Consider the following 12,736-nt stretch of genomic DNA (forward strand, 5'->3'; position numbering starts at 1 on the left):
GTAATAGGTAATTATGTGTGAAACCTCTAGTAAAAAGAACAGTAGAGGGGCTGGGGATGTGGCTCAAGCGGTAGCGCGCTCGCCTGGCATGCGTGCGGCCCGGGTTCGATCCTCAGCACCACATACAAACAAAGATGTTGTGTCCGCCGAAAACTAAAAAAAAAATACTAAAAAAAAACACCAGTAGAACCCAGCATGTCCACATCTATAACCCCAGCTACTCCAGAGGATGAGGAAAGAGTTCAAGGTTAGCACGGGCAACTTGTATTAAAATAAAAAGGGCTGGAGGTATACCTCAGAGGTGGAGCATATGCCTAGCACACACCAGGCCCTTTTGGGTATCAAACTTCTCAGCATTAAATGCTACCCTCCTCCTCCAAAACAACTGCTCCATAGTCACTTTTCACTTTTGGCTCTTTGATTTTCCCATCACAATATTCATGTATTCCTCTGCTTGACAGACAAACATTTGACAGCTACTGTGTGCCACGACCTATTTTAGGAAACTAGGATATGGCACTCAAAAAGAAAGATAGGATTTCTCCCCTCAAAGAAAAAAAAAAAACAGAAATAAACCAATATACCCATTCACTATTAAAAATAAATAAATAAAAGGCTGGGGATATAGCTCAGTTGGTAGAGTGCTTGCCTCACATGCACAAGGCCCCGGGTTCAATCCCCAGCACCACAAAAAATAATTAAATAGATAGATAGATAAAATAAAAGCAAGTTAAAGGATTAGAAAATTACATTGGGGTTGGGATGGTACAATTTAAGAGGGACATCAGGAAAGCCTAACGAAATCTCATTTAAACAGGACCTGAAGGAACAAAGGAAGTGACCCCTATAAGTATATGGAAATGCATTCCACACAGAGGAAAGCAAGCAAGACTTCCTTGGTTTGTTCAAGAAAGAGCAGGAACTGACCTTCCCCTGCTTCCAAAGTGCCCATGGTTTTTGACAAGGGTTCTAAGTAGACATGTAAGAGATGGTTTTGTATGGTGGCCTCAGTTTTTTAGGTAATTACTCCTCTACCCTCAATCCTAATGGAGTAGACTCCCCTATATTACAGCTCCAAGAGTGAACACATGATCCATTACAGCCATCAACACATTCTATCCCCAAGTCTACAATGACTGATTCAGGAATAGACCTGTGACCCAAATCAGGCCAATGAAACTTGATTCCAGGACTTCTGTAAGATATTGCTGGAAAAGATGAAATTATTAAGCATAGAACTGCTGGAAAATGTGTGGGAGGTTGGGCAGGGGAAAGAAGTCATTAAAAGTGGAAAAGCCTACCAAAAAGTGAAAGATGGAGAGAAAACAATCCATAATAGTATTTGAGTCCCCGGGTCTAGGCATGCAGAGAGCTAAAAATATCTCCAGATTTTACAGGTAAAACACCCAGTAAATTCCTTGTTTTACTTAATCCAGTTAAAGTTGCCCTTTCTATTCTTTGCAACCAAAGAGTTTAGAGTAAAAGAGCTTTATTTTGTATTCTTGTTATAAAACAGTCTTGCTAGATACATTTAAAACAATAGCCTATACTAATTATTTTAAAACAAATGTAGCAATGTAGCAGAGATTTCCTGGAGAGGGATGGATAAGTGAAGTAAACCTTAAATAATTTAAAATAGGAATAATCTTAAAGCAAACACCAATTGAAGTTTCTTTGTGGTAAATAACAAGAGTACAAGGGAATGGACAAGACCAGTCCAGAGCAGCCTATTTTTCATTGCTGATTGGCACCAGAATCAAATTGCTTTAATTACTACAATATAATCCTTACCTGGTAGAGCAAGTCATTCCTCATCTTTCGCTAAATTTCTTTGACTCTTCACATTCATTTTCTACATCAAATTCATTTATTTCAAGATTCACTTTTTGCCTACTAAGTTCATTTTAAAATGTTTGTATTAATCTTTGTTGTTTCTGACTACAAGAGTAGTATAAGGTCCTTGTTCAAAATATGCAAGTGTTACAAAAACAATAAATATTAAGCTTTCAATTTTTAATAAAATTAGATTCTGATATAAAATAGTTTTATAAATTGTTTTTCTACTCTAATTTTAATAGTATCTGGACATCTTTCTTATCAGTACTTATAGACCTACCTCATTTCTTTTTCAATTATATAAACTTCATTACCAAGATTTATTTAAGCAAACCCCATTAAGGCCATCTAATATGAGCTACTATAATAATAAAAGATTAAAACAGGATGGTTAGTATTACTTGTACAAAAAGCACACTCGCCTCTTCTTTTTTAGTTTACACACTTGCCTCTTCTAATAAAATTTCTAAAATTTCAACTGGTCAAAGCATCACAAAAATAGTTGGATTTTCTGAAGATCAGAAGACAGCCCCAAAACGTATCTAGTATATATGATTTAATAAGAATCACAGAACCATGGCAAAGGGATAAATAGTATTGAAAAAGTTAATTTGTTGTTTGGAACAGATATCTGTTTAGATCATTGCCACATGACATCAACGCAAAAAAACACAACTGGATTTGAGTTAACATTAATAATAATAAATCAACATGAAAATTAAGCATAGCTTTTCGGCCGGAATCGCCATCTTTCAGTAATTCGCCAAAATGACGAACACAAGGGGAAAGAGGAGAGGAACCCGATATATGTTCTCCAGGCCTTTTAGAAAACATGGAGTTGTTCCTTTGGCCACATATATGCGAATCTACAAAAAGGGTGATATTGTAGACATCAAGGGAATGGGTACTGTTCAAAAAGGAATGCCCCACAAATGTTATCATGGCAAAACTGGGAGAGTCTACAATGCTACCCAGCATGCTGCTGGCATTGTTGTGAATAAGCAAGTTAAGGGCAAGATTCTTGCCAAGAAAATTAATGTGCGTATTGAGCATATTAAGCACTCTAAGAGCCGAGACAGCTTCCTGAAACATGTGAAGGAAAATGATCAGAAAAAGAAGGAAGCCAAAGAGAAAGGTACCTGGGTTCAGCTGAAGCGCCAGCCTGCCCCACCCAGAGAAGCACATTTTGTGAGAACAAATGGAAAGGAGCCTGAACTGCTGGAACCTATTCCCTATGAATTCATGGCATAATAAATGTAAAAAAATAAATAAATAAAGGCTTGTGGACTACAAAAATGATTTTTTTTAATTGAGCAGAAGTGTATATTTAAAAAAAAAGAAAATTAAGCATATAAAAATAAAAAAGGCAAATTTAGATATTACATTTGACATCTCAAATTAGCAATAATATTCAGTATTAGGTAAGTATAATAAATAGGACCAGTCCGTCATGTCAGGCATAGTATAGAATGTGTTAAAATCTACTGAAAAGCAATGCACACTAATTATCCAGTAATTTCCTTGTTTTTGTTTTATTTTATTTTTTATTTTGAGATGACATCTTACTATGCTAAGTTGCATAGGCTGGTTTTAAACTCCTGGGCTCAAGCAATTCTCCCACCTCAGCATTCCAAGTGCAATACAGGTGTGCAACACCATGCCCAGCTCTGCTTCTTTTTACCAATATTATAAACACTAAGGAAAGACCTTAAAATGTTAACAGTATTTGTATTTGGGTAGTAGGATTAAGGTAATTTTAATTTTCTTCTTTCAATTTTCCTGTATTTTCTAATCCCATCTCCAAAAGAAAAAAAAAAGAACTTTTAAAAAAGTTTCAAAATAGACCTTTCATTTCTATTAAGATGGAGTAAAAGTACTTACCCCTATTCCTCCAATTTAATACAATTTTTAAATCCTGGACATTATACATAAAGCAAATGAAGGGACACTCTGAAAGCAAAGAAGACAGACTGTTTAGTGACACTGGGACCAAGAATACAATGCTAAGTTCCATGAGTTTTCTTTTTGTTTTATATATCCAAGACTTAGACCAACAGAAGTTAGCAACCTGGAAAAACCAACAGGTACAGACCAAAAAAAGCTACAACAAAAGCCTGCTCTCCTAAGTAAAGAAAGAGGAAAGGGGTAGCCTAGCAAGGGAGAGAACATTAAAGCAGTAGATTCTCTACTCTAGCCAACTACCTCCTCACCTCCACCTCTTTGAGGAAAATGCAGAGTGAGGTGCCCAGACACCTACTTCACCAATTCATCCCAAGCTACCCTAACCTCTTCTCCTTGGCTGGAGTGTACTAAGAAAGCCTCATAGGTAGGTAGTGGGGAATCTCATCTTGACTGGGTGGTAATAAAACCTCATCCGTCTAGTTAGTAGGTACCATGTGGGAAGCCTGAACTCCGGCTCTCCCCTGGCAGTAACCAGGCATTCCTCCCTGTTTCCACTGTGTGTGGTATCCGGAGGATTAGCGCAGTAGGGACCTTAACAACTACCCAGTGATCACAAACAAGGCAAACTAACACCTCATAACCAGCAGGGTGTCAGTGAAGGCCAAGGAAAAGGCAGAACTACCACTCTCTGCAACAGTAATGAGGAATTCCCTTCTTCAGAGTCAAGAGAGGTTGAATGGAGAATCTGGGAGCCAGAGGGTGATCTTCTTCTGCCAGGGCAATGTTAACTAAACAGATCATTTAAATATGCTTCAAAATCTCAGAAGATCCAAAATGTAAAGGTGTCAATTTTTTTAAAAGTATCACTCATAATACCAAAAACCAGGAAGATTTGAAACAAAATGAAAGACACAATCAATAGATAACTAACAATGAGATGACAAAAACAACTAGACCATCTGACAAAGACTTTAAAGCAGTCATGATGAAAATGTTTCATAAGGAATTTTTAACATGCTTGGAAATATTGGAAAAGTAGAAATCCTGAGCAAAGAAACAGAAAGCCTCAGCAAAGAAGCAGAACATATAAAGAAAAATCAAATAAAAATTTTTAAATGAAAATTACAATATAGGAATAAAAAAGCTCAGAGGATAGGACCAACTGCAGAATGGAGGGGACAAAAAACTTTAATATCTAACAGCAACTACCCAGTCCCCAGTCTAAATAGCAAAGGAAGAACAGACTGAAAAAAAACAAAAACAAAACGGAACATGAGGAATTTGTAGTTCTATAACAAAAGATCTAACACTCAGGCCACTGTTGTTCTGAAAGGAGATTTTTTCAGATAGAGATGAGAAAATAGAGGTAAATAATGGCTATAAATGACTCAGTTTGGCAGATATAACCCCCGTAAATTGAAAAAACTGAACAAACTCCAAATAAGATGAATCTGAGGAAATTTAAGCCAAGAAGCAGCATAACTAAACTACTAAAAATTAAAGCTGGGTATAATGACGCACGCCTGTAATCTCAGCAGCTGGGGAGGCTGAGGCAGAAAGATTGCAAGTTCAATGCCAGCCTCAGTAATTTAATGAAGTCCTAGGCAACTTAGTGAGACCCTGTCTCTAAATAAAATATTAAAAAGGGCTGGGGATGTGGCTCAGTGGTTAAGTGCCCAGGGTTCAATTCCAGTACCGAAGAAAAAAGAAAACATGGTGGTTAAAAATTAAAAAAAAAAAAAAAACCTTGGGTGGGAGAGTACTGGGGATTGAACTAAGGGGTGCTTTACCACTGAACTACATCCCCAGCCTTTTTATTTTTGGTTTGAGACAGGGTCTTGCTAAGTTGCTGAGGTTGGCCTCAAACTTACAATTCTCTTGTCTCAGCTTCCTGAATCACTGGGATTATAGGTGTGTGCCAAAGTTCCCAAAGTGAAAATTATTTTTAAAACATTCAAAGTCTCTGGAAATAGTCTTAAAGGCATAAAGCAAATGTAGAAACATTTATCAAGAAAAATCTACAAAAATTTGGGAAGAAAGGTGAGTTCTATGGTATTTGCCATTTGATCACTCCTCTTCCTCCTCCCAGGTAACTGAGGTGCAGACTCCACTCCCTACCACTGTGGCCAAACAACACAAGACTCCCTATTCCCACTACACCCAGTCACAGGGATGACTTTCCCAGGAAGAGAAGACATGAATGTGTCTCATCCTGTTTCAGGAAGTAGGGGTTCCCCTCCTTCACTCACCACCCCTTGTGAAATGGAAGCTCTACTATGGGTGTGGGTCTGCTGGGAATCCTGGGGCTTCAACCACCTTTGCCCAGCTCATGAGATGGTAGTTCCACACCAGGAGAGGCAGCTCAAAGAGACTTCATGCGACTGCTCACATGCATATTCATCTTCTCTAATGGGGGTGTCCTTTAGAAGTGTATAGTTGCACCCTTCCCAGCTCAAGAGCCCTGGCTGAGAGATTCTGCCTGGGTGAAAAAGAAGCAAGGAGTAAAACAAATAGTCCCTAACCTCTTCCCATGAACAGAGAGAGCATGGAGCAGTTCAAGCCTCAAGGAACAGCAGAGGCTATAAGGAAAGGCAATTGGGAGAAGATGTTCAAGATGATACCAGCTAAGCTACAGGCCAGACAGTCTGCAAGAGAGAACCAAACAAAGAAGCTGCTAGGAAGGACCCTACTAGGATCAGCACAAGCAATAAACACCCCAGGAACTAATCCTTTAGAGGACCCCAAATTTGATTAGTCTACAAAACAATTTATGCACCCCTGGGTACTGTTGTCAGGGAACAAGGATAAGAGCTCTGCCAAAATTACTGTCATTCCTGGAGACTGTGGACATACTCAAATTTTCACCTCCATAAGAATTAATATCAGAGTTTCAACACTGTGGAAGAGTGAAGGGGGGAAGGAATAGACTTCATGAAAATAATCTAGCTAGTCAGTAAACATATAAACAACCAAATAATAATTACTAGTTTCTGAGAGTGGTGGAGACCATTATTCAGATTTACTACATAATATAAAATGCCCAATTTTTTAAAAAAAAAATTATAGCCAGGTGTAGTGGCATACACCTTAATCCCAGCAGCTCAAGAGGCTGAGGCAGGAAGATGGCGAGTTCAAAGCCAACCTCAGCAATGGCAAGGCGCTAAGCAACTCAGTGAGACCCTGTCTCTAAATAAAATACAAAATAGGGCTGAGATGTGGCTCAGTGGTCGAGTGTCTCAGAGTTCAATCCCCAGTACCAAAAAAAAAAAAAAAAAATTATACTACACAAATAAATACAAAAGTATGATCCATACACTGGGAAAAAAACAGCAGGCAACAGAAATTACCTATAAGAGCAATCAAATGTCAGCCATAACAAAAAGACTGCAAAACAGCCATTATAAGTATGTCCAAAGAACAACAATGATGATTTACAGTCTAGTGGAAGCATTTCACACAGGCAAATCTATAGCAGAGAACTTCTATCAGTAGCCACTCTCCCTAACAAGCAGCCTGTGAAAGAGGGATACAGAAAAGATAGGTTTAGACCAAGCTTCAATTTGAAAATCCCTTTTATTACTTTAGAATAGAAAGAAATTTTGTATTTCATTTCACAATATCTGTTACGGATTGAAAGGTTCTGCCTCTGTTCTTGTCCACTCATACTCTGAAACCCTAACCACCAATGTAATAGTAATTGGAGATGGCCTTTGGAAAACAATGAGGGTAAAAGGAGGTCATGAGAGTAGGGCCTTCATGATGGGATTAGTGCCCTTATAAAAGAAGAGAGATCTTTCCTATATGAAATCATTGCAAAAAGAAATGAGCAAGTAAGAAAAAGAGCCAAGAGTAGCTGGTATCTTGATTTAGGACTTTGAGCCCCTAAAACAGTGAGAAATAAATGCCTGTTGTTTAATTCATTATTTCATTATAGCAACCTCAGTTGACTAAGACAACATGTACCACGGGTGCTGTGACACATGCCTATAATCTAAGTGGCACATGCCTAGGATACTAAGGCAGGAGGATCACAAGCTCTAGGACAGCCCGGGTAACTTAGCAAAACCCCATCTCAAAATGGGGAGAATAAAAAAGGAAGGGGACTGGGAATGTAGCTCAGTGGTTCAGCATACTGGGGTTCCAACTACAGTACAATAAAAAGGACAGTAAGTCAGTGTTTTAGTGGTTAACTTTTTTTTTTTTTTTGGTGGTACTGGGGATGGCATCCAAGGTCTTATGCATAGCAGGCAAGTACTGTACAGTGGAACTACATTTCCAGCCCTTTTTTTTTAATATTTATTTTTTAGTTGTAGTTGGACATAATACTTTTATTTATTTTTGTGTGGTGCAGAGGATGGAACCTGGGGCCTCACACTTGCTAGGTGAGCGCTGTACCACTTGAGCTACAACCCTAGCCCCTCCAGACCTTTTTGTTTGTTTTGTTTATTTAATTGTAAGACAAGGTCTAACCAAGTTGCCCATGTTGGCCTCAAACTTGCAATTCTCCTGTCAGACTCCTAAGTAGCTGGATTTATAGCCATGCTCCACCATACCCATCTGACAATATTGTTTTAATATAAAAATACCCAGAGAGGGCAGTCCCATACCCTGTTCCTTACTTGCTATGTGACCCTGACCAACTCATTTATGGGCCTGTTTCTTCATCTGAAAAGAATATTGCAATGTCCATCTTACAGAGCAGGTATAAAGATTAAATGAGAAAAAAAATCTAAAACTGTTATACTTCTTGGCATAAATAAAGTACTAGATGAGACACTTTAAAAATCTAGATGGCCAGAAGTTTATGAATCTTGAATTCTGATCACTGTCATAGGAACATTTAGGCTAAGGCAGGGGGTGTAATTCAGTGATAAAGTGCTTGTGTCACATGCACAGGCCCTGGGTTCAATCCTCAGTACCACAAAAAAGAGAAAGAGAGAGAGAGGGGGTTGGGGAGGAGAGAGAAAGAGAGAGAGAGAGAGAGACAGAAAGTAAGATAAAAGAGGGAAAGGCCCCTCTTATTTTTAAAAGAATATTATCAATTAAGATTCAGATACTCTTCTAAACTCAAAAGGAACACTCAGGACAAGCAACAAAATCTTTGCTTTGCAAAAGGCACATATGTAGAATTACTGCTCTACTTGGCCCCCACTCCGCCAAAAAAAAATCTTAGGGTCTTTTAGGGGGCAATGCTAAATGAATTAAAAATCTCATGGAAAATAGTAAAGTGATGATGCAGTTAACCTAATACAGGTGACAAATACAAATCAGTAAAGAAAGATATTTGGTAAACAGCCTATCACAAAAATAGTTTTGTCTAGAAAGTAGCCTACCACTATCACCTCCATATAATCATGAAGCAAACGCAATCACTGTTGCCCTTTACACAGAAAGCAGAGAGAAAATGTAGTGAGCACTCAGAGAACCGCTTCAATTCACTTCGTATTTAAAACTAAGGCACCAGCAGGTTGGGAGGCTGAGACAGGAGGATTGCAAGTTCAAAGCCAGCCTCAGCAATAGCGAGACAACTCAGTGAGACCCTGTCTCTAAATAAAATACAAAACAGGGCTAAAAGACAAAATGTGGCTCAGAAGCTGAGTGCCCCCGAGGTCAATCCCTAGTACTCCCCCTCCAAAAAACAACAATAACAAAAAATTAAGGCACCCAGCTACTAAAGAGGCTGAGGCAAGAGGATCACAAGTTCCAGGCCAGCCTCTGCAATTTCCCTGAGATTCTGTCTATTTAAAAGGCTGGGACATAGCTCAGCAGTAGAGTATTCTAGTACTGCAAAAAAATTAAATAAATGAAACATAGATCCTGAATGCCTCTACTTAAAACCCTGCAATGGTTCTCTATTAACTTGAAATAAAATCTCAAGTCCTTTAAATGGCCTTTAAGATCTGGACTCCGCTACCTTTGTAGCCACATCTACTATTCACCCTCTAGTTTAATTGAGACAATAGTTTTACTTACTATTCCTCAGATTCAACAAGAAAATTCTCATCTCAGGGACTCTACATTTGATATTCTTACCCCCAATCTTCCCACAGCTCACTTACTTGCTTTCTTGAGGACTTTTCATTCCGGGACCTTTTAGTGAGGGAGGCATCCTACATTAATTTATTAAAATTATAGTTTTTCCAAGTGACCCTGTCATCTCTCTCCTCTGATATTATTATTATTGCTCTTATCACTGTCTAGCATATTATATATTTTGTTTATCTTGGTGACTATATGCTCCCAACTAAAACAAAAAGCACAGAATATAGCTTTAGTTTGTTCACTGTTATGCCCAGAGTTTAGAACAATGACTAGCACATAAAAAACATACTCAATAATTATGTACTGAATAAAATGATATTTACTATTGCATAAATAAGCTGAAGAAAATGCCAATGATGTTATTTTTCGTGCAGTATTAAAACTGTTTATTCCTACTAAAGTATTTTAGTTTTGGGCTTGGAGTATTGCTCAGTGGTGGGGTATATGCTTAATATACAGGAGGTCTAATCCCTAGTACCACAAAAGTTTTAGTTTTATGCACCAATGTAAACTTACATGATCATATAATCAGAATGCACTTTTTGTATAGAGAATTTTTTTACATTAACATTTCCTCTCAAGTCTCACAACCTATTATAATTACCTTATTTAAAGCATGTCCAACATGAGGATCACCATTTGCATAAGGAGGTCCATCATGAAGACAAAATTCTGTCTTTGTTTTTCTTTCTTTTTGCCATGAATAAAGTTCGGAAAACCCACATTTCTGTTGAAAAAGAACAACAATGTCTAAACATCATATACTATAGAATCTTATCATAAATAACAACCAACACTTGCTCATTTTTTTATCTCATTCCAATCTATTCAACTCTGATTATTAATGAAGTTTCTGAAATGCACAACTGAGTATTCTCTTGAAACTTTTCAAGTTTCTCCCCCATAGACTTCAGACTGAAGTCTAAACTCTTTACATGGTTTCCACACCTTACAAAGGTTTAGTACCACTCAATTCTTGGGCAACCTCTCTGTACTCCCACCCCTTAATCTTCAATCCAGTCCTGCTGAATGCCCTATAGATTCCCCCAGGCACTTCTAACTTATTCTTGCTATTCTTCAGCTTTAACACCTGCCACTTCCTAAATCTGGAATAACACTCATTGCAGTCACACACACCTTCCCTCACTAGCTGTGTGGCAGTGGCCAAGTCTCCTATAGATCTACTCATCTGGAAAAAAAAAAATGTTATATATGTTACAAGGCAGGTTTGAAAATTACATGAACAAACAACTGAAACTGTGACACTTCTTAGCATATAGAAGGTACTACTTTTAAAAAACTAGATGGCCAAAACAGGTTTAAGATCTTGAACCCTGATAACTGTCATTAAGAATATTTAGGCTAAGCATATTAACAGTACTTGCAACTATGGAAGACTTTTTTTTTTTTTTTAAACTCTACAATTACAGAAACACTTAGTAAGTTCAGTGCAAAGTAGAAGACAGAGTGTAAAATGGGGTCTCAAAGAAACCTTACCCATCAAAGGAGTTATAATTCCAACTAAGGACCTAAAGATCCGACAAAAGTGGGCTTCAACTTCCCCTCGTTACTTATAAGTTTATTTTTACTTATATGTGTACATGTTAATTCGCTTTTGACAAGTCACTGGAAAAGTGTCCGAAGTTGATTTACTTTCCCAGACTAGATATGGGATGTGCATCCGATACTTGCGGGCATCTGAGCATCACTCGAGTCTCCCTGAATATCTCGCTGCAGAACCTGCCACAACTGAGGGGCCTGTCAAGAGATTTCTTCACTTAGGTGTTCACCAGTAAAACCCGAAGGAAGCAGAAGACTTCCCGGGATCCGGTTTCTGCCGGCCGCCCTCCCGCCGAAGCCTGGTCGGTGTGATGGGCCCAAGAGCGCCGGTTTTCCTCCGCCCCGCCCCGCTGGCCTCCGGGTGGATGCCCCGCGCCCACGAGGGGCCTGTACCTGCTGGATCTCCAGCTCCATGTCCGGCTGCTGGCGGCCCAGCAGCTTCATGGGGAAGTTGGTCTGAGGCAGCAGAACTGTGTCGCGGTACTTGCCGCTATTCGGGTTGGTCAGCTGGTTACTGGCCCCGGTGACAGACCGCACTAGAAGCCTCCTTGTCGCCCCTAGCCACCCTAGGCGACAGGGAAGGCGGGGCGGTCCCCAGAAGCTCCGGGCCGAGGCCATAGCCGTAGCCCCCGGCCCTCGAGGGCGCAGTCCCCAATGCATGGCGGAGCAACCCAGGACGCCCCTTAAGTGCGAGGTCCAGGGTTCCAGCCCAGACTGGAAGAAGTAAGGACCCCCAAGAATCTGGGCGGGAGTGCGCACGCGCCCGGCAGCACTGAAGGTGCGTAGTCCCGGAATCGGAGAGGATTGAACCACTCCGGGTCTTCGCTGCAACCGTCGGGGCGGAGCCGTATCCTAGGGGGCGGGGGAAAAGTGTCTAAGCCCTCGGGTTTTTTTCAATCACAGAGCCTTGATTTTAAAAATATGTACGTTTATATCGTGGCACACTCCTGTAATCCCAGCGGCTGGGGAAGCTCAGGAACTCAAAGCCAGCCTCAGCAATGGCGAAGCCTAAGCAACTCAGTGAGATCCTGTCTGTAAATAAAATACAAATTAAGGCATAGGGCTGCGGGTGTGGCTCTGTGGTTGAGTGCCCCTGAGTTCAATCCCCGGTACCCAACCCCCGCCGCAAAAAAAAAAAAGTATATTTAATACGATATATTTATGCTGTTGCTTTAATATATAATCAACAAAAGTTATTGACAGGTTAATTTCTATTTATTCCAAGCCTTAGAAATTTGGTATCTTATACACAACAGCACATCTTCATTTGACTTAATCACTGGTAAAGGCCTCAATAGACACACAGTGGCATCAACTCCATTATGGGCAACACTGCTTTAGGGAGTACACAGGTCCATATAAATATTATCAACAACACTTCAACAAATTGAGGGTC

The 12,736-nt window shown here is 39.5% G+C and overlaps 2 protein-coding genes across 2 annotated transcripts in view; one reads left to right on the top strand and one right to left on the bottom strand.

The window, feature by feature from the left end:
* Iars2 (isoleucyl-tRNA synthetase 2, mitochondrial) overlaps positions 1-12,127 on the bottom strand; it is a 55,968-nt gene extending 43,841 nt beyond the window's left edge. The window contains exons 1-2 of the mRNA XM_015483628.2: positions 11,734-12,127; positions 10,385-10,507 (exon numbers count right to left, since the gene is read on the bottom strand). Coding sequence (XP_015339114.1) covers positions 10,385-10,507; positions 11,734-12,000 — 390 coding nt within the window. The 5' untranslated portion in view covers positions 12,001-12,127. The remainder of the gene's footprint in view (positions 1-10,384; positions 10,508-11,733) is intronic.
* LOC107140539 (60S ribosomal protein L21-like) lies at positions 2,565-3,109 on the top strand. Its single transcript, XM_048809342.1, has one exon. The coding sequence runs from the start codon at positions 2,605-2,607 to the stop codon at positions 3,085-3,087; it is 483 nt and encodes a 160-aa protein (XP_048665299.1). The 5' UTR covers positions 2,565-2,604; the 3' UTR covers positions 3,088-3,109.
* Positions 12,128-12,736: the final 609 nt, after the last annotated feature.

Source organism: Marmota marmota, unplaced genomic scaffold, assembly GCF_001458135.2.
Source record: "Marmota marmota marmota unplaced genomic scaffold, marMar, whole genome shotgun sequence".
In the NCBI taxonomy this organism is placed as follows: Eukaryota; Metazoa; Chordata; class Mammalia; order Rodentia; family Sciuridae; genus Marmota; species Marmota marmota.

Bases quoted from the DNA above. Each gene is read 5' to 3' on its own strand.
- LOC107140539 (XM_048809342.1), top strand. From the start codon at position 2,605: ATGACGAACACAAGGGGAAAGAGGAGAGGAACCCGATATATGTTCTCC.